At 36.0% G+C, this 22,294-nt stretch overlaps 2 protein-coding genes across 6 annotated transcripts; both read right to left on the reverse strand.

Annotated features, from left to right (window-relative positions):
• Nucleotides 1-5,519: 5,519 nt before the first annotated feature.
• Nucleotides 5,520-13,838, reverse strand: LOC121415020. 5 transcript variants are annotated; one of them, XR_005969944.1, is made up of 6 exons: nucleotides 13,145-13,838; nucleotides 12,436-12,748; nucleotides 11,688-11,904; nucleotides 8,731-8,976; nucleotides 7,475-7,616; nucleotides 6,995-7,087 (listed from the first exon to the last, which is right to left on the reverse strand). XR_005969944.1 is itself a non-coding variant. In XM_041608064.1 (6 exons), the coding sequence occupies exons 1-5, from the start codon at nucleotides 13,756-13,758 to the stop codon at nucleotides 7,576-7,578; spliced, it is 1,431 nt and encodes a 476-aa protein (XP_041463998.1). In that variant the 5' UTR covers nucleotides 13,759-13,838; the 3' UTR covers nucleotides 7,001-7,087; nucleotides 7,530-7,575. The 5 variants fall into 5 exon arrangements, 3 of the variants coding, with proteins under 3 accessions (XP_041463995.1, XP_041463997.1, XP_041463998.1); XR_005969943.1 differs by having other exon boundaries at nucleotides 7,440-7,616; XM_041608064.1 differs by having other exon boundaries at nucleotides 7,001-7,087; nucleotides 7,530-7,616.
• A 1,292-nt stretch (nucleotides 13,839-15,130) lies between these two features.
• On the reverse strand, nucleotides 15,131-21,280 carry LOC121414789. Its single transcript, XM_041607845.1, has 3 exons — nucleotides 20,924-21,280; nucleotides 16,677-16,886; nucleotides 15,131-15,298 (listed from the first exon to the last, which is right to left on the reverse strand). The coding sequence occupies exons 1-3, from the start codon at nucleotides 20,984-20,986 to the stop codon at nucleotides 15,131-15,133; spliced, it is 441 nt and encodes a 146-aa protein (XP_041463779.1). The 5' UTR covers nucleotides 20,987-21,280.
• Nucleotides 21,281-22,294: the final 1,014 nt, after the last annotated feature.

A 22,294-nucleotide genomic window follows, 5' to 3' on the forward strand; every position in this document is an offset into this window, starting at 1 on the left:
TATCCCTGTAATGCAAAATGTAAATCAATGCAATCAAAATGATGAGAAAATATTGAGTATCATTATTGGTGTACATGTTTATTTATTGTAATGTTAAAAGTAAAATATTTGTTGACATTAACAAAAGGAGAGAAGAAGCATGTTCCAACCAGTTTGAACATCATTCTTCAAAACACTTATCTGACCATATACATGTATGTTCTTCAGTTGTACCTGCAAGTATTATCACAAGAAATCATATTTATATGTAGTATTTATAGTGTGCATATGATAAACATGTAAAATATTTTACTATACACTATACCAACCCCCCCCCCCCCCCCCACTGATCAACTTTTTCAGGGTTGGCACACCGGAGGAAAATCGGACATGAACAAATGTGCAAAAGTCCCCCCCCTAGACCCAAACTGAGTGAATTTTTCAGGGTTGGCACGGTGGGAAAAATTGAAGACATTCCAAAAACATACAAGAGCCACCCCCACCCACTGGGAGACTTTTTCAGGTGCACTGTGGAAAAATTTGTCATGAAAAAATGTGCAAGAGTCCCCCATAAATGAGAACTTCAACTTTATTATTGGTGTTCATTAGTCTGAGTCTAATTAAGCTAGTAACTTTTTCAGGGTTGGCGCACTTGGAAAAAATTAAAGACATCTTTTAAAAAATGCACAAGAGTCCCTTAGAGTCTGTAACATTGACCATTATAGGACTAATTATAAGAACAAATTCCCACATGAAATAAATACATGTAATATACATTGTAGTTCAACTTGCAATGTCAATGAAAGCACTTATCATAATGGAACGTATCGTCACTTGGCTGTTAAAACCTTGTATCTCAAATTTTTCTGAAATTACTTAACTGATAAATGTGAGGTGTAACTCGTAATAACCACATCAGTTGCATATCTTTAAAATAAAATGTCAAAATTCATCTTTGTGAAAACCTCTTATCTCATTTTTGGATTTACTGCACATTTGTTGCCAATTTGAAATCTCCGTAGATATAGTGATCACCAATATTCGGTTTTTTTAAAATTCATAAACTTCTGTTTGTCCAATAATGTTCAAACTAACACCTATCAACTTGTCTGATTTTCCTTTTTCCTCTAAAAGCAAGTTTTTATTTGGGTTGGATTCCGCTTTTAATAACTGCAGCAAAGTAATTTTGCTCTAATTTTATATTTTGAGGACTGCAGGCCTTGATTCCACCACCCAGCACAATTCAAACCACATACATGTGTCCATCGTGCCATTTGAACATGCAAACACACTAGGTCAACAGAATCTACCTTCCTGTCACTTTCCATTTGAGAATGTTTACTTGCATGTAATATCAGAGCTGCCAACTTGAACAAGATCATTCAGTATTTTAAAAGTAAAAAGAGTCAGTATTTTGGTGAGGAAATCAGTATTTCTGAAGAAATACCATAGAACACATAAAAATGAAACTTAGAAATCAGTATTTTGCAAGAAACCATCAGTATTCTTCTCATTTTTAAGTACTAAATACTGAAAATCAGTACTAGTTGGCACCTCTGTAATATGTGTGCCTGTGGGGGGGGGGGGTGGGCAGAGGATAGCTAGATTAGGATGAAATATATTTTGATTGGGTATGGGTTCGTTTCCTGAATCACAGAGCAATAATAGTTTACATTGTAACCCCCCTCCCCCAAATGAAAAAAAGAAAAGAAAACACAGACACACACACACCCATCCCCAACACCCACACACAACACACACTATATGGAAAATGAAGATGTTCATATAGGGAAAGTTCTCCCTGGTTTTACTGGTTTAAAAAAAAACAGAAAATAAAAGAAATATATGAGGGTTTGAAGAAACATAGCGAAATTTGATATGAATATCTAAAGTTTTGATTCTGTGATGTCATGTCCCATGTGTTGTATATGTTTGTCTCTTTTAATGGTTCTTGATAAAAGAATGAATCTATTTCATAGAGGCATGTATATTAACATAAGTTTGATGGTATATGCACATGGGAATATTCTTCTGAAAAAATTACATTTTATGGAATGTACATTTAAATAACTCGTGACGTCACAGATTCATAATTTCGTTAATTTGGGGTATATTTTCTTCAAACTTTCACTCATAGCCAAAAAAAAAAATAGCAAAAATTGTATTCTTTCATTTTCCGAACTTTTAATGTATATACCCGGTAGGTATTTCACAACAAAATATAAAAAATGTATTACAGGGTTTAGTATAGGTCAGATATATTTAGTGAATTTGTCCTTTAATTGCATGTACATTGTAAAATGGAACCTACAGAGGTCAGATATAACAAAATCCTCTCATAAAAAGGTGATTTAGCTGGTGTATTTGTATTGCTTTGTTGTTGTTTTTTACCCTGAGTGACTTTGTGAGAAACATGATATAACAAGGTAATTGTAATGTTCTTAAAGTACTTGTTATAGTGAGGTTCACCTGTATTTAGAAAGATCTAATACACCACAAAATGACAAGAGTATTTTTGCACAATCTTGGAAAAATGAGAAAATAAGATGTACTTGTACATGTTTCATGAGATATGATTTTTTAATAAGTTGAAACCTTGTTATAACGAGGTCCTTGGGATTATGAATATTATCTTGTTCTATCAGATTTCTCATATTAGGGTAAATAAAACCAACAAAAACAATCTATAAAGAGCTGGGACCAGCATGAGTACCATATTATGTAAGGGGTTTTGATGTATCTGACTGCTTTGTAACGAGGTTCGACTGACTAATAGTATACCACAGTACAATACAATCCAATACAATATTTGCATTTATATAGCACTCATTACTGGATTAATCGCATCGCTTTATATCATAAACATGATATGTACATATACAGTATATACAGTTGAGGCCAGCTCTACTTCGAGGTAAATAGTATACTATTAACACATGAATGCACATGCGTTAGGTCGGGCGGCTGCATGAACGGTTATTTCGTGGTGCCTAATTATTTTGTGGTTCCTAACGAACTCAGCAAGCTTCGTTTGTTGGTCACCATAAAATAATCGTGAGTGCTGCCGCACGCCCTAATGCATGAGCTCAAAATCATGTGTCAATATTTTAATACAAGTGGAATGCCTCTGGCCGTCTCACCTGCATCACGCGGTTCAATATAGCAGCAGTGCTCAGTGTTCAGTGATACATGGTTACTCTTATTTCCCTTTTTTATGAACTAGACCAATAAACTTACAGAGATATGATGGTTATTCAACAAAAAAACCCAACATGGCCAAAGTTCATTGACCTTACATGACCTTTGACCTTGATCATGTGACCTGAAACTCGAACAGGATGTTCAGTGATACTTGATTACTCTTATGTACAAGTTTCATGAATCAGATCCATAAACTTTCAAAGTTATGATGGTAATTCAACAGATACACCCAATTCGGCCAAAGTTCATTGACCTTGGTCATGTGACCTGAAACACGCACAGGATGTTAAGTGATACTTGATTACTCTAATGTCCAAGTTTAATGAACTAGACCAATAAACTTTCAAAGTTATGATGGTAATTCAACAGATACCCCCGATTCGGCCAAAGTTCATTGACCCTAAATGACCTTTGACCTTAATCATGAGACCTGAAACTTGCACAAAATTTTCAGTGATGCTTGATTACTATTATGTCCAAGTTTCATGAATCAGATCCATAAACTTTCAAAGTTATGATGGGAATTCAACAGATATCCCCAGTTCGGCCAAAGTTCATTGACCCTAAATGACCTTTGACCTTGGTCATGTGACGTGAAACTCAAGCAGGATGTTCAGTGATACTTGATTAACCTTATGTCCAAGTTTCATGAACTAGGTCCATATATTTTCTAAGTTATGATGACATTTCAAAAACTTAACCTCAGGTTAAGATTTCGATGTTGATTCCTCCAACATGGTCTAAGTTCATTGACCCTAAATGACCTTTGACCTTGGTCATGTGACATGAAACTCTAATAGGATGTTCAGTAATACTTGATTAACCTTATGGCCAAGTTTTATTAACTAGGTCCATATACTTTCTAAGTTATGACGTCATTTCAAAAACTTAACCTCAGGTTAAGATTTGATGTTGATGCCGCCGCCGCCGTCGGAAAAGCGGCGCCTATAGTCTCACTTTGCTTCGCAGGTGAGACAAAACGGGTTGAGTGTATTAATTTTTACCAAAAAGTGTCTTTTAAAAGGGCAAAAAGCTTAAAATCACCGACCCCAGTCCCTGTGTGTTAGTTCAGAGAACTAACACACACCCAAGCTCAACTAACACATATTCATGTGATGTGAATCAACCGTTTGCATTGGCTACATTTTTCAACCCGTTTTATAATTCTTACTAACGACTTCTCCAATGTACATGCCAATGTAATTGTATATCTCATTTGAATGTATATAACTTCCTGATAAAATTTACACCATTTTTTTTTCAAAAATGGGTTGAAAATGGAGACAGTCAGAGCCAGCCAAAGTAAAATTTGGACAGGCTGCCCCCCCCCACCAAAAGGTACACTTTAGCTAATAATATGCTGGCATAATTCTAAGCAACATTGTATCACATGAATGCCTGTTTCCATTAATTTAGGTCATACACCATAACCATTACTTTGATTTATTAGGGAAATTCTAAAATCACCGACCCCAGTCCCTGTGTGTTAGTTCAGAGAACTAACACACACCCAAGCTCAACTAACACATATTCATGTGATGTGAATCAACCGTTTGCATTGGCTACATTTTTCAACCCGTTTTATAATTCTTACTAACGACTTCTCCAATGTACATGCCAATGTAATTGTATATCTCATTTGAATGTATATAACTTCCTGATAAAATTTACACCATTTTTTTTTCAAAAATGGGTTGAAAATGGAGACAGTCAGAGCCAGCCAAAGTAAAATTTGGACAGGCTGCCCCCCCCCCCCCCACAAAAAGGTACACTTAACTAATAATATGCTGGCATAATTCTAAGCAACATTGTATCATATGAATGCCTGTTTCCATTATTTAGGTCATACACCATAACCATTACTTTGATTTATTAGGGAAATTCTCAAATCACTGGTGTAACGGTAATCCAACCCCCTAACCCCCCCCCCCCCCCTGCAGGTTTTGGGCTTAAGCGCTCTCCAAAATTACAAGCTGTGGAGTTTGGCACAACTTGTCAATGTCTGTATTACGTTGAGTTGCAAATCAATTTAATTCACCTTTACCTCTATTGGTATAAACTAACCTGGTTTGGTCTTTGGTGCCACCTTTATGTTTGGGTTGCCATTTTCACTTAATGTGATATCACACAACTTACCATACATATTCTGACACAATACTGCATTTACATATGTATTGTTATGTGATGATAAGACATATCTCACATATTCAATATTATATCAATACATAATCAATACTTCTACAGGAAGTATACCAGCTCCAACTTTCATTAGAAAGTATTACTCATTCTTCCAGCTAAACTTCTGACGCACACATATTTTATGGGTTTCTTATTCACTACATTTCATGTTCTCCCTATAAGGTCAACTCCCCCAATTCAGAGTAAAGTTATGACGTACAGATTGTTTTGGTCAAGCGTCCAAGGTTGACCAACACCTGTTTGATCGTAAAGAGTCTAGACCAGACCAATATAAAAGGGGTTTACTTCTGAACCCAAATCAGATTACTTCAGAGAATGCAGATTGATTGTTAGCTTGTTACAGATTACTTTACAGATTGTTCCAGCATACAGACAGCTACAGAAGAGTTTATATTTTATACTGCAGAGTATAGTCACCATCAGACTTACTCATGTTCCTGTATTATTTGTCATCATCATCACCTTAGTTATCATCTTCAATAAATGTATATATGAACTGTACAGGCTTTGTATTGACTCCTTCATTTTAAGTCTGGTTGAAAGTTAAAGTGCAATCGATCCAACCCCAACACAACAGTATGTACAAAACATATATGACAAATATGTGATAAAGTTTCAGGTATTAAAAGCAACAAGATAGTTTTTGGTAAATTTGAAAACATTTCAAAAACTATTTTCCCCTAAAATTATAGTAATAGATAGTCATCGAGCAGTAATGGTATGCTCTAAATATCTTTTATTTGATTTTATATAAATCATTTAAAATATTTATTGAATTGGGTTAGGGTTTCTGAACAAATCTATAAAGACATTGGTAAACAAACTAAACATTGCAGAGGCCATATATAAAAAATTCCTCATCTTTGATGTCTGTTGCATATATATTGTTCAGATGGATGGACCAGGTAGACTGAGTGATGATGACAGTCTAGGTAAGTTTATTAGCCTTTCCAATACTGAAAACATGCATTAAAATCATATTTGGTTTCTTCAGTATATTAAAACTATGAGCTTTGAAGATGCAAAGCTGAATTTCGGAACACCCAATACAAAAAAATGTTTTTGGCTGGCACTCAATTTTCATAAGAATGATGTCAAATTGATAAGTCAATCTCTTTTCAATAAGATGCAAAACTGGAAAATGCAAAGCTGGTATTTGAAACATTACCCTTTTATACCCTGTCACTAACATTAGTAGAGTTAACCACCTATTTAGCACTGTGCGTCTTCCCCAGTGCTTTGTTAAGCGACACAACATGGCTCAAACTGTGAGGAGCAGGTGCTCTTCTCCTCCTCATTAGCGGCACGACAGCTGATGACTGGGATGAAGACAGTCGGGAATAGCCATGCTCCTGGATGCGCAACGACTTGGGTGGCCGTCCTGCATGTAGTCGACTTGCTCCACGTCCCATGTGGCACCTTCGAGCAGTTGATGTGGGTTGGACACCGATCTTTTTGGAACCTTTCAGGTTCAAATGTCTTACTGCAGCATTTTTTGCTGCCAGACCTCGTTTCCTAACTGTCATGGCAGCCCCAGAATACTTCCCAAAGGTATGCAGTGCTGATACCAGATGCGTATCTGTCTTGATACCTCTGTAGCTGGCCAGCATGGCCCTTATGGCGGGTCTATAGAGGTCTGGTGACTGTTTCATCTTGGTGCACAGGTCATCATGCATATTCTGGAATTGTTCTAGGAGCTGGTCATCATCTGGAAAATGAAAAGAAATAAAAATGAATGTCAACAAGGAAGAATTGTGTTTGTCACATGACATTGGATTTACAAGGTGTCCAAAAAAATGTGTGACGTATTGTTGTCTACAGAGAATTGCAGGTCTAAGCTATAATCTTCAGGTCAAAACTGACCTTTATATCTTACATTCTTAATAACATTTATCCATTCAGAATATTCATACCATGTAAGTTGTACAACAATTCCAAAAAATAGTAAATTCAAAATTTTTCAACGTAACGAAACAATACAAGCAAAAAGGCATGCAAACAAAGCAAGCCCCCCCAAAAAAAAAAAATTAACTATGAAAGTATAATTATAAAAAACGTACACTTATGACAGTTTAATGGTACGGCCCCCGGGTACCTTTGATTGTGTTTTCACGTGTAAATGGCACTGAAGAAATGCTGCAAATCATCACCTGTAGGTTGACTTTATTATAAGACCGGTACTAAATCCTTGATCATTCATCCATGCAGGCCAGAATTAGATGAAGTACTTTCTAAACCTAGTAAAATATAAATTTTGATTTAATTTAGCTTTCTATGATTTGGTTTTTAACAATTTCCCTATGGAATTCTTTTAATCCCCATAGACTTTGAACAGGGACCACCCGAGCCAACAGGTTAAATAATAACCTAGATTCCCATATTTCAAATAATGACATGACCACAATGCCTTTGACCCAATTAGATCCCCCAAATCATAGCACAATGGGCCACTTTCTTGATGGAGGCAAAAAAATATTGAAATATCATTTACCAATATTCATAGCCCTGTCAGAGATCCAATATACCGGTACATGCAAATGAGTCCTGTGACCTTCGCCCTCTGACCCAAAAATACCAGTTAATATTTGTCTTGTCACATTCTACCCTTACGCCAAGTTACATGTTCATGTCTCATAGTATGTAAAATACTGTACCAGAAATGTTCTTCACAAAATGACCTGTGACCTTTGACCCTGTGATCCTAAACTCAAAACAAAGTATCATACCCCTACGATATACTCTCATAACAAGTTTGAAGTAAAACCACCTCACGGTTCTTGAGATATCGACAAAAATAACCCATGACTTTTGTCCACGTGACCCTAAAATCCAAACAAAGTATTATCCTCCCAGGATATACCCTCATACCAAGTTTGATGTAAAACCACCTTACGGTTCTTGAGATATCAACAAAAACAAAATGGGATGGACGGACAACCCAAAAACATAATGCCTCTGGCCACTTCTTTGGCATAAAAACTTGAGCATATTCTAAGTTCGTTGACCCTAAATGACCTTTTACCTTCATCATGTGACCTGAAAACTCATGCAGGATGTTCAGTGATACTTGATTACCCTTATGTCCAAGTTTCATGAACCTGGTCCAAATACTTCCTAAGTAATGACGAAATTTCAAAAACTTAACCTTGGTCAAGATTTAAATGTTGACGCCGCCATCGGATAAGCCTTGCCTATCGCCGCATAGAGTCTCTGCTATGCAGGCGAGACAAAAATTAGATAAACAAAAGGGATTTTTAGAACAGTATTTAGTAGAGCATGCAAAACGGTCTGGCAAACATGCGACTAAAGCCAGCAAAACGATGATGGAACTATCTGAAAAAAGGTAAGGACCATTGGTGCTGGAAGATGTTTGTGCTGATCTTGTCGAGCCTCGAAGATCAAAGTGGTTCTGAGCAGCTGCTTGTGCACGCAGACTTGCAACAGCAGGATTGGGATCAATTTGGCTTGTAGGAATAGATTCCATCTCATCTATTACTGGTTCTGCTGGGAAGCTAGCATCCATGATGGAAATATCTCCTGATACTGAGGGCTGGGTCATTAATCCATCAAAGAACCCTGATGGAACACTACAATTTCCTTTTCATGAAAATTATAGGAGAGAGGCCATTAGAGATTATTCATAAAAATAGTATCATATAAACAAGGCAAAAGCTATTTTGTGTCTCGCCCACTTATGAAAAATAACCAGAAATAACGTGATTTGTGAGGGCACGCAAGAGAATTATATTGAAACTTCATTGTGAAATGACTGGGATGGAATAACACTTGTCATAAGAGCCTTGCACGTAAACTTTAATGTTGACCTGAAAATGACCTTTGACCTTACCATGTGACCTGCGAGGGGTTTTCATTTATCTATTTGTTCCTGAGATTAAATTTGCACAAGTTAGTAGTTTGTGATCAAAAGAAAATATCAAAATTCTGTAAAGTTTTGTGTGCATGCATACCTCAATTAGAATCAAAATACAAAATATGTTGAAGCATTTTTCTGTGATTTTAAATAAAATTACTAAATTACAATTTAGACAATTGAATTTCATGATTCAGTGAAGTAGTTTTAAATCCCTCAATGATAAGGGAGAAGCATTTTGAAAACTGTGGATGGATGCATGACAGATGGACAGATGTCACACTGTGGCATTAGATCATCAGGCAACATGTGTATATGTAACATTAAAAAGCCCACAAGGGTCATAAGTGCCACCTTACCTTGGTTCCCTAGCACCCTAGCATTAGCTCCACATGCAATCCCTCATACTAATCAAAATTATACCTTCTGAACGGCCTTTACAATACATATTTCCATAACGCCAACCCTAAACAAAAACCCTACTGCAACACACAACTCATGTTTCAATTTCTTTTTAACTTTGTTGACTTTTCTTTTGTTACCACTATAATTATATTGGAAACAATTTGGTATCATAATCAATTATATTACATAACTGTTACAATAGTGGCCAGGAAAAAACAACAACAAACGGCAAATGGGTTTTCAGATTATAAATATTTTAAAAAATATTCAAATGCATCCAAATCGTTAACCATCACTGCACTGGGCTATTTTGTTCCATAGAAACACTCTTGGCTCCAAAGAGGCCGATTGCCACAAAAATTTGCCCGCACATCAACAGTCCCGTTAATAGATGGATTGTGGTAAAGATTTAACGAAAACAACTTCATTTCATTAGTTACGATAATTTATGCAAATGAGATGCATGGATATTGTTTCTTTAAATAATTTCATAAATTAAGCATCTTAAAAATCATTTGGGTGCCATAAGTATACTAGAAGACTGGTTAACATTAAAACATGGAAAAATAACTGAAGTATGCTTTCATTCTTATGTATTTTATTGCTTTATGAATTTTTTTATGAATTCTATTGTTTTTCAATTGTTATGTATTTTATTGTTCTTTTTAGTACTTCATTTCAATCAATATCATGTCGGAATAAATTATTTAAAAAGCCAAAACAGGAAAATATAGTGGATTATACCCCCAATTAAAAAAAATCACTTTGCCATTGGTTTTGTACACAAAATGGAAAAAAATAATACTTTTCCGGTATACCTTTGGTCACAAAACGTCATGTGACTCTGTAATGGGTGGTCTGATTTTCGCAAACTTGGTGTCAAAATATGCGCAAGACTTCAAAAAAAAAACTCATGAAATTGTGTGGCATGAGGTGCAGCTGTTTGGAGTACATGTTTAAATTTGTCTGGGGAGGGGGGGGGGGCAGTGCAGTTAAATCATTTTTATTTTTTCGACATAATCAAAGTCTTTGCATGGTTCTTTAAAGGGGAATCCAGCCTTGGTCATAAAGTGTTGGGAAGGAGAAAAATAAATTAAACAGAATGGTGAAAGTTTGAAAGAAATCGGACAAGTAATAAGTTATAGCTGCTTTACAATTGAGATCACTAATACTATGTAGATTTCAAATTGGCAACTGAGTAAGTAAATTATGACAAGGGGCAAGGACAACTTTCCCATAGGCCATGTACTTTATTATCAGGGATTTGTGGTTTTCTCCTAAGTACCCATTCCCCTGTGGCAGTAATCTAAATATAACCCAGGGAGTATATTGTTTCATGTCCTCGTGAAAGAAAAATATAATTTGAAATAAAACTTTTGGGAAAAATGACATTTTAGCCATAATGTGTATTGGAGTACATGGAAGAGTAGTCCTTGCCTTACATCACTATCACATCCCATATGCGGCCAATTTGAAGTCTCCATTGGTATAGTGATTACCAATATTTACAACTTTTAAAAATTCATAATTTTCTTTTTGTTTGTCCAATATTGTTCCAACTTCCACCAATCAACTTGTCTGATTTTTCTTTTCCTTATAAAAACAAGTTTTTATTTGGGTTGGATTCCCCTTTAATGGAAAACCTTACTTTCATGTGTTGTATTTTTCTGTTTTTTAAATAAATATGTTATGCTATTAGTGTATAAATCAAAATTTAAAAATATATTGAACCTCCAAAAAGGCATCTATCTGAGAAGGGATGTGAGATGAGAATTTAAATCAGACCATCATGCTTACATTATTTACATGTGTGTATCAGCATTTTTGTTTCGTTTAGTATGGATTCTTGAATACAGAATAGAGGTCTATTCATTCTATTGACATATTTGCATCTTTATCAAAATGCAGTGAAATTGTACAATTAAGATTTGGAATGTTTCTCAATATGGAATATCACATAAAGAAGTGAATCCAAGCTTGAAATTCCAAATACCATATACATATAAAATTAGATATTGCTTCAAACATTTACCTGTTGCGATCTTATACAGCAGTAGTCTTGACTGCGGGTCATTGACTGGGACAAAGTTTGTCGAAGAAACATTGAAATGTTTCACCACTGCTGCCTGGTGTTTGCAGGGGGCTCCAGTCTTCCCAGCATGACAAGAACAGTGTCCAAGTTCCATATCGACATCGTACCCCCTGTCTTGCGAAGTCTGACTTGTTACGATGAACTGGGAGTCTGAGAGCTATAACCAAAACAAAAGTTAAAGCAATAGTTATACAATTTACACCATTACAATTTACTGCAGCTTGACAATAATTTAATGAACATTTCTACAATTACTTATTCTACATATTGGGATATAAGCTCTTGACTCAATAATCTTACTTATAATCAAGTAATCAACTTGTCTCCTGACTTTTAAAGTAATGTTTTCTGATGTTTTTATTATGTTCTTCAAATGTTTGCAGACTATCTTCAGCATCTGGTAGGTTCTTACATAAGTTTTGAAAGCAAAAGGTTTGGGATTAGATTTAAAATGTGGAAAACTTGTTAACAAATTTCATATTAAAATCATACATGATATGAAGTATAGGCAAAACCTTCCACACAAAAAACAGGTTTCCAAAACGATGAAATCGCTAAACGTACAAGTAACTCAATTGATTTATGTTTAGAAAGTTCAGAAAGCATGCCATTTGATTGTAAGCTGGGTTTGCACCTCTGTTTTGGGGGTGATTCCTGTTTTTTTTAGGAGGTCTTCTACTTTCATTACCTGTCTGATGTCATGGAGCTTGATTGATTTCTCCTGGGGCATATACCTAGAGGCAATCACATTCTGCAGGCGTCCATTGGCTACATCAATCAGCCGTTGTTGGTAGTATTCATCCAGAAAGGTGGACATATAGTCTGCCAGCTGGGGAATACTGAAGGCCTTTGTCCTTTCCAGGATCTTATCCTTTAGGACACGCATGGCTGCCTCGCAAAAATTGTTGGTGTTATTACCACGCACCTGGAGGTCAAGTCGACAAGCAATTGCCCACTTCTCCTTCCTCCCATAGTAGCCAGTAAGATGCTCTTTGAATTTGCTGTTAAAGTGAAAAAAGTGGCAATCAGTATACACATAATGTTAAACATCTCAACTGTTTCTGCATACATATTTGATAAAATCCTAGACAAATTAAATCTTTCTAGTCAAACTCATTTATTTGTTAATCTAAAAGACTATTTGAAATATATATTTTGAAATCATCTTCTATAAGAAATAATTTATCATTATCGTTGAATTTATCATCATTGGATCTATATTATACATATTGCAATGGTCATAATTTTATGCAGTTTCAAATAGCCCAGGCTATTGAGGGTTAACATACATGTAGACTCTTCTATTATATGGGCATTACATGATAATATAATGGGGGACCCTCTTCCGTAATCTCAATACATGCATGCTCACTAATAAAGCAATAAAGTTAACTCACTCGGACAGGGTTGTGTCTTGAAGACTCTCCTGGTACAGTTCCTCAAGCTCCTCCTCAGTACAGGCGTAGATGAGGCGCTTTAGATGTTGGAGGTGATTGGGTCGCTGCTCCTTGGGGATTTGGTTTTTGCCATTCCACAACCATCTCCACGTGGCTTGGAGAACATGGAACACGCAAAGGAGTGTCTGACTGGCAGGGAAAACGTGACTGATGGCATTCTGTTCTGCTGCAGAGTCATCGGTCATGATGAGAGCTGGCCCTTGGACTCCTCTTCCTCCAAAACACTTCTGGGGAAGGAGAGAGCGGTACAGCTTGAGGGCTGCCTCAATCACCCCCTCTGCTTCACTAGAGGTGATGAGCACCCCCAGAGGAAGGCCACCTGCACAACTATGCGTCAGCAGCAAAAAGACACTACAGCCGTACCTGTCCATGTTCGATGAGGCATCGATGAATACCAGCTCTGAGGCATGTTTCACTTCTTCATGGACCCTCTTCATTAGCGGAGTGCATATAGCCATCACAACTTTGTTGTCGCTTGTTATATCAAGCGCCATGCACTCTGAGCCCACTTGCGTGTTGTAATGAGAGATGTACGTTCTAAGGCTATGCAGCATCCCCTCACCAGTTGACTCCCCAAACTCTTCTTTAAATACCTTGCGGTACAATCTGGAAAGAACAAAATATAGTAATCAATTAGTCTAGATGCCAAAATCCAAATCCAAATTCGTTATGATTATTCTGATAGTACTTTATTTTCCAGAATGATTGCTGCTATAAAAATTCTTATTCATTATTATTATTATTGTTATTATTATATTATCATGGTTATTATTATTATCATTATTATTAGTGATACAATTAAATAAAATCAGTATTTGGCAACAAAAAAAGGTACGTTGCTTTCACAAGTACATAATTTGAATATTTAAGCCAAAGTTTCCAAATGCGAAACTGTGGACATAATCCATTCAAGAATTTCTAAATGGTGAAACATAGGCAGAAGCCAGTCAAAGCTCATACAAGTATGCTTTTTTTCAAGCCAGTGTTCGAGCAGATTGATTCTTCAAACGTATCCTGCATTTTCTTACAAAATCTGTTTTTCTGTATTTTACCGTCGGTTGGCAACATAACAAGTTTTCTGGGGGCCTTATTATAATGGAAAGATAATAGTCATGTTAATCTACCGCATTTGAAGATGTAACACATTACACACCACTATATTAACAAACAAACATCTGCAATATATGACATGATATGATATCCTAACTTACAGTTTACTGTTGAATTAAAATCCTAATACATTCAAGCAGGGAGAGGTGGTCTAATTTGCATCATAGTCAAGCTGTGCAATTCATGATTTTTTCTTATTTTTTCACTCTAGTGTACATGGTATGATCAATTTACAATCAAATTCAAATTGTTAATTTGCATAATATGCAAATTATAGTATACTGCTTTCCCCATGCTTAAAAATTTTAGGACTTTTTTAGGACTTAAAAATTTTAGGACTTTTAGGAATTTAGTGACGATATCATAACAAGTACATTGCAATATTCCTGTGGGGTTCTTCGGGTGCCCCAGAAAGAAAATTATTTCAGTAGGTAGGAGAAAACCTACTTTGTATATTAAAGCAGAATATTAATTTTAAAAGTTAAATGCCATTTATTTGAGGAAAATCTATGAAATAACTGAAATGTGATTGAAAAATGGTTCGAATTGCGGTCCAAGTATCCTTGGATGACAATTTAAATTCGAAAATAATCATTATTTATGTGCAATTTGCTGATTACGTATTATATGAAATGCGCTATTACTGGGTAACACATATGTGAGGATATGTTAATTTTACATAAGCATACATTTAACCATTATTATTGAATTTGGGGAAAATTAATAAAATATTTAAATCAATCATAATTATAATCCAGATTAAAAATCAAAACCAATTTTGAATTATCCCTTTAAGTATCCCCCCCCCACTTCTTTTCAAATGGCCATTAAAAAGTACCTGCTGACGGTGCGCCCTTCGTACACTGATTTCTTAATGGAGACAACCATGTCAGCTGGGCAGTTGGTGTTCTTAGAGGCCACACGACGACCTGCATTGGTAGACTCCTTTGCTGGTCTTGTGTTGTGATGGCACCTGTATGCTTTCTAGATGAAAGAGAAAAGTATGTGTATTTGCATTTTTCTATAGATTACATGTACCTGATATGAATCCACACTTGGGTGAATTGTGTACATTATGGTGTCGTGTCTGTTGAATGATGGTTTAGTTTTGAAAAATTCATCAAAATATTATTAAAAATCTCATTTGTGATCTAAAGTTCATGTAAACCTGTATTAAAGGGGAAGTTCACCCTGACAAAATTTTTATTGCAAAAATAGCAGAAAAAATAATAAAAAATATTGCCAAAGATTTGAGAAAAATACATCAAATAAGTAAAAAGTTATTAGAATTTCAATTATTTGATTTGTGACATCATATGCGAGCAGCATTCCTACATCTAGCGAATGGTAAAAAATCAATGAAATGTCATTTTCTCAGAAAATTGAAAATGGTTTTCACTGTACCTTTTGTATATCAATAGACAAATCATTTCACACCCGATCATGAATAGAAAACAATTTTAAGTCATCAGAAACCATACAAAATTTGAAATTCATGCATTTTATATATGACGTCACATATCCAAAACTTTTAACTCTAATAACTTTCTTACTCTTTAACTGATTTTCCTCAAACCTTCACCAATATTTTAAAATATTTTTTCTGCTATTTTTACAACAAAGTTTTCTTCAGGGTGAACTTCCCCTTTAACACTGCATTATGTAGACTTGATTTGTGCTCCAATCAAATATTATTTTGGATCATTTTTGACTCCTACAACACAAAAAATCTGAGCAAATTTTGTACACCACAGTGCACTCAGTCTGAAATTTCAGTCACCATTGCTGAGATTTGTTATCCTCCCAGAAGTGATATGCACCATGGTGTTTCATTAGACCTGATGATTATGTTTTGTAAGCTTTTAAACAAACATACAAATCAATCATCATGTTATTTTCATTTTGTCCAACAGAGCGTCAATAGTCTGAACCGCCGTTCATTTGAAATATTTATGACTCATACCAGTATATCTTTCAATTCTATTGTTTACAGATCTATACAGATTGTTTATTGATACAGAGTTACAGATACAGAGATTGTTTACACATACAGATTGTTTATTGATACAGAGTTACTGTTGGTGAAGATTGTATTTGAGGTAGACCTACGTAACTTAAGATTACCCATCATATTTTTATACTACCCGACTGATTATAAAATATGTCAAATATATTCCTGTCATGCAGACTTGCAGTATAAAAAAAAAGATTTTTAGCAGTTAAGAAGAATTTGCTAAAGATTTAAAAAAGTATTTTCAAAGATATGCAGACTTTGATTTTGTCTAATGTGGCTAATTAACCAATTCTTCTTGTAGCATTTACTTGAAACCAAGTTTTTTGCAGTCTACGAGTACGTTCATACCTTAAAAACGATTTTCATTCCAACTGAAGGAAATGTTCGCTTCACTCGCCAAGTGGTTGATGAAGCCTCTTGGAAACTGTCCAGCCACTTGCCAAAATCTTGTTTTGAACGCAGATCAAGGCGAATGGTTGCAGCAAAATGCACTTCATCACCCTGGGAGAAGTTATCTACGTGGCACGCATGGTAAGTATAGCCCTCAGGTAAAATACTCTGGTGAGGGAATAAACAAATGATGTCGACATAATTAAAGTCACACACACAGATGAAGCAAATAAGCATACATTAGACTAAATAAAAAAAAAACAATTATAAAAACAAGGCAAACACCAAGCGTTGTCTCGTCTGCATATTGCAGTCATGAAGAGAATGTATGTCAAAACTATGCTACATGTATATGACTTCCGAGGCTGTCAGCAGTTTAGGGGGTGAATTGTGGTTCTGACAGTTTACATATGCAATAATGCTATAGGCCTACTTTATCCCTAGGAAATGAGATAACACTAAGAATGCTGTTAATACTATGAAGCTATATGACTGAATAAAAGCCTGCAGGAAATTAAAAAAGAATATAAATACAAAATCAAAAACCTACAAATACATGAGAAATTTAATAAACAAAGAAGTTCCATATAAAAGAAGAAATTGCCACTTCCCCTCAATCTCAGGTACAGCAATTGCCCCTCTATGGGAAATAGATCTGCCCATTTGCTATAATAATACATGGATGTCTAGACTATTCTACTTTTGCCTATAGGGGTGTAAGTTATGAAAATGTGAAGGGTTATTCATTTAATTTTGACTTGTTCTCATTTCTTTATTTCTGCATCAACCTTGTTCAAACTTGGTACAAATGATCCTTGGTTGATACCATGTGTGTGTTCATATTTTTTTGAAGACTTTGTTTAAATCATTTTTTTTTTGCATCAATATTGTTCAAACTTAAAACACAAAATCAGTAATACAATTTTCTGGTTGATGAAGATGATAATTTCTAAGCTTATTTAGGGGTAAAAAGTCACTTTTTCTCATTTTGTTATTTCAAGGTCAATTGTTCAAGCTCTCTAGGGGTCAAAAGTTAACTTTTGATACCGGTAGTTTTTTATGTGTATAGTATTCAAATGTATTCAAACTTGGAACAAATTATCAGTGGGTGGTACCACATATTTGTTAAAGAGGATGGAGAGGTCAAATGTCATCTAGGTGTAAAAATGTCAAATGACATATTTTTGCATTAATTTTGCCCAAACTTGGAACAAAATGTGTTATTGAGGATGTAGAGATCAAAGGTCATCTAGGGGTCAAAAGGTCATATTGCATGTTTTGTTGATTGCAACATCAGGGAAGACTCATGGTTCATAACCCACCTTATTCAAACAAAGTTTGTAACAGGACAAGTTTTTTAATGTTGAAGAAATTCTTTGTCATGTCTTATGCAAACCATTAAAAAAGATACATTTTACTTGAAGTTTAGCAGTAAAAAATATCCTGCATTGTGTGAATAGTTGAGTTGTGTCATTATTGATGTGATCTAAAAATGTATATCAAAATGGAAACAGTTTAAACCCAATGACTCATTTGTTATAGATATGAGGAGCATTTTGCTTGACTGTGAGAAAAATCAGTATGGGGGTCGGACATACCCGGTACACTGTCTGAATGCATGTCAACTTTAATCAAGCATAACTCTTCACCAGCATCAGATTCATTGAACTGTCTTATGTGAAAGACAACTAACCAAACAGTACCGTATGTAAAAAAAATCCAGTTTAGAATGTCTATGTTTTGTGTAACTGATCTTCAAAGGGGGTCGGACGTACAGTGTGCAAATATTTTGCACAATGTACGTCCGACCCCTTTAAAGTGTACCTGCATCACAAAAATCACAGAGATTTTGACATGAACTCTAAAAGCATAAAACCTGTTTTCGTCTGATGTACGTCCGACCCCTCACATTTTTGCCCATATTTTCTATTCTTCATATTGCAGCCTATTCCTGTCATGGTGTAATGATAACGTAGGTCACGTGTTATGATATACTAAAAAAAATAAAACACAGCCAACCTGAACACTGCTATCAAATCAAAGGAGATACAGCTCTTAAATGTGTCCGAATGTACTTCCGACCTTTATGGAATGACCCTACTACTTGTTATATATAAGAATAATTGTAAAAGAATTTTAAAAGCAATTACTTTCATCTATTAGTTATTTCCCTTTAAGGATAGCCAAGAATTGTAAAGAACTTTCCAGAATGTCTTTTTATTATGAAGGCCTTGCCTATTTAAAGGCTAAGGAGTTTTATTGTTGAATAGGGAAAAGCCAAACATTAGAATTGTATTGGTAGTGGAAATGAACAATAGGCTTAGCTATGTTATTGACACTGTTGATTTCAATGAGGTCATTCAAGAGTGTTCTGGATTTTGACTGCTCCTGAAAGGAGAAAGTTTTTTAGAAAATGCTAGAACCTTCCTTAATAGTGAATTCTAGAAGGATAGCTGTAATGAGTATATAAAGCTGGCAGATTCTTCAAGATCATCATCACATCATATGAGAGCAGGAGATCACATCACATCATATTAGATCACTTGATCACCACATCATATGAGATCACTTCACCAGATCAGATCAAAGCAGTTTATTTCCACCTGGAATATCTATATTGTGTGGAATTATTTGCCCACCATCAATGAACTGTTTGCAGTTATTTTGAGAGAGAAATTATCAGTTCTCATCGAGATCATCAACATCATCAACCTGTTCAATGAACACGCTTCAACCCATGGATTGCTGAAATTGACTGTTAATCATCATCAACATCGTCTTCACGGCCATTTCAACTTGTTACAGTGACTCTTATTATTCATCGTACTTCAACATCAGTTTCATCATCGCCATCATTGTGAATTTTCGCCAGCCAACTGGGATCTTATCATTTGGACCATAAAATTGGAATTACACCAGAACTGATTTCAAGAGACGTAAGACTATTTATGCTTTATTAGTTTAAGTACTTATTTATTCCCTGTAATAAAAAAAGGGAATCAAGTTTAAACTTTATATCTCCCTGCCACCCCTCCATGCCAACATAAGTAGCGCATCTAATTTTGTCTTAAGGAGAGCAGCAATAGACATTTCTACTTTGAATCAAAGTTTGATCGATGAACAAGCTTCGTCCTACAAGATCGTTGGAATGTTACAAATATTCCTTCTTTCCTGCCACTGCCAGGTTATGGAATTCCCTACCTCAGGACGTCGTAGACAGCACCTCAGCAAATTCAAGAGTGAGGTGCAACATGTCAGACTATGTTAGTCTGCATTTGTATGTAAATATGTAAATATCATACATATGTTTGCTCTTTTTACCACAACTTCAACGCTGGATTCTCAGCAATCAGCATTCAAATCCACAATACAGTAACTTAGGCCTATATAGGAAGAAGAGTAAACTAAACAGTAGAGGCGCACGGCCAATATTGGAGACTGTCTCTAATGTGGGAGATTATCTCCAATATCAGAGACTTTTGTAAAGAATTTGGGTATCCAATTTCAGAGACAGTCTCCAGTTTTGGAGTCCAATTTCCTTTGTTTACATTTGCTGCAAAAGGATTACCTTGGCGGCAAATAAAAATGTGATAAGCAGATTCCTCATGAAAAATTACCACTTTTCACCGTCTACTTTCGTTTTGATAAGGATTTTTGTTGTCAATCACACACAAAACAAATGGGCTTCTGACCTCAGTGAATCAAAATTTTAGGTGTAAAAAATCATGCTTTTGTTGGTGTTGTTTCTTTTGTCCTTTTGCAAAGCAAGTCTCCAATGACAAAATGTGGGAGATTGTCTCCCCTATTCATTGGAGAGAGTCTCCCATATATTGGCCGTGCGCCTCTACTGCTAAACTATGACTATGTCTATGTATTAAACTAGTCAGCCTTACATATTAGTAGTACTAATATGTAAGGCTGACTAGTTTAATACATAGACAGTCATAGTTTAGCAGTAGTATTTTTAATAGTATTAGTACCGTACTAGTAGTAGACTCTACACTACTAACTAGGCAGCCTTCCAATTAATAATAATTCTATGTTCTGTTAGTTTTAGTGCTTAAAAGTGAGGAAGGCCGCCTGGTTAACTCTTTTCTAGACTAAGTTAAGTTGGAGTCAAATGAGCTGGGCTTATTAAACGTGTCAAGACTTAGTCTTATTTTTATTAGCCTAGGTAGACAGAAAAGACTTAGATATAGATCTACCTGAATGGCTGCAGGAACTGTTACCCCTTCACCACATTCACAGTTTCTCGATGTAGACGTCATTATGGCTACGAGAAGCTTCAAGTGCAGTGATGATCGTAGGCCTAGATACTAAGATAGATCTACTGATCGAAGACTGAAGAGGTAGACGTTGTCGAACTCGAAGTCTATACGCTACGGTAGAGTACAGGCTGCTATGCTGCTGCTGCATGTGTGATTTGCAAAGGTGATTTGTATAGCGCGCGCGCGAGCGAGATCGAGATAGCCGAGGCATTCGTAGACAGATAACGGCCTCCGCTCAAGTCGCTCTTTGGCATTAAATTGGAGAATCTGACGCGTTAGCGGTACGGTAAAAAAACACGCGCGCGGCCTGCGCCGGGTGCGCGTTTCCGTTTTACACCCTGGCGAAGGCATTATCCGCAAATATAGCTAAAAAGCGACTAGTGAAGAGTCTACACCCGTCGCTGGTTAGAGAGAGTCCGACACTTGAGACCTTTCGTTTTCTGAGACGAGCCATGTGGACGTACGAGATTTAGGGATTTTGGGAACACTGCGCACGCGCGAAGTATTCTGTGACGAGCCTTCTCGTTCACTGCCCAAATCTGTGACTCATATTTGAAGGTTTTGACGTTCGCTGTCATAGTGCTCGAACGAGCGCTTGTTCGTGCATGATGACGTCATCCAAGCTTAGCAAAAATGAATGAAGCCTTTAACACTTGAGTTTCGTTGATTTAGCAGGGCTGGTAAACTGCAAATTACTGCTTGTTACCAGCTTTTCCATTACATTTAGTGTGTCCGGTTTTCAGACACTACATATCCGATAGGTAATTGATGTTCTTTTTCCAAACAACTGTGTTTTCGCGGCTTTTTGCGCAAGAGTGCAAGTGTTGCACCCTCAGTCGCCCCAATGCATGGTTCGTAGGGTGATGCTGCCCTAGCTGACTCTCCAGCCGAGCATCGGCCCACTGCCCGCTCCGCTATCACGCTGGTATATGCTGTGGTCTGGTAAGGTTAAAAGGACATTTTTAAAACTTTATGAAATACACGAAAATAATAGGTACCTGATAAATTTGCGAGCGCGCAGCGCGAGCAGAAAATGTTGATATTCAGACCATAAAACCGACATTTTTACAGAAATCAATTTGTATATCACACAAAATAATGAAAGTTGGATTTCAATCCGTGGTGAAATATGTTTTGTATATTGACTTTCAAACTTGATATTGAACAAGAAATGAAAATCACCTGAAAGGCGATGCGAGCGCGAAATATTATGAAGCGACATGAACGATTTTTTTTATTTTCCAAGTCTTCCCCCCATCTTATTCTATTCACTCGTCTTCCTCCTCTTCTTGTTTTCTTCTCTTTTCC

Source organism: Lytechinus variegatus, chromosome 5, assembly GCF_018143015.1.
Source record: "Lytechinus variegatus isolate NC3 chromosome 5, Lvar_3.0, whole genome shotgun sequence".
Taxonomy (NCBI): domain Eukaryota; kingdom Metazoa; phylum Echinodermata; class Echinoidea; order Temnopleuroida; family Toxopneustidae; genus Lytechinus; species Lytechinus variegatus.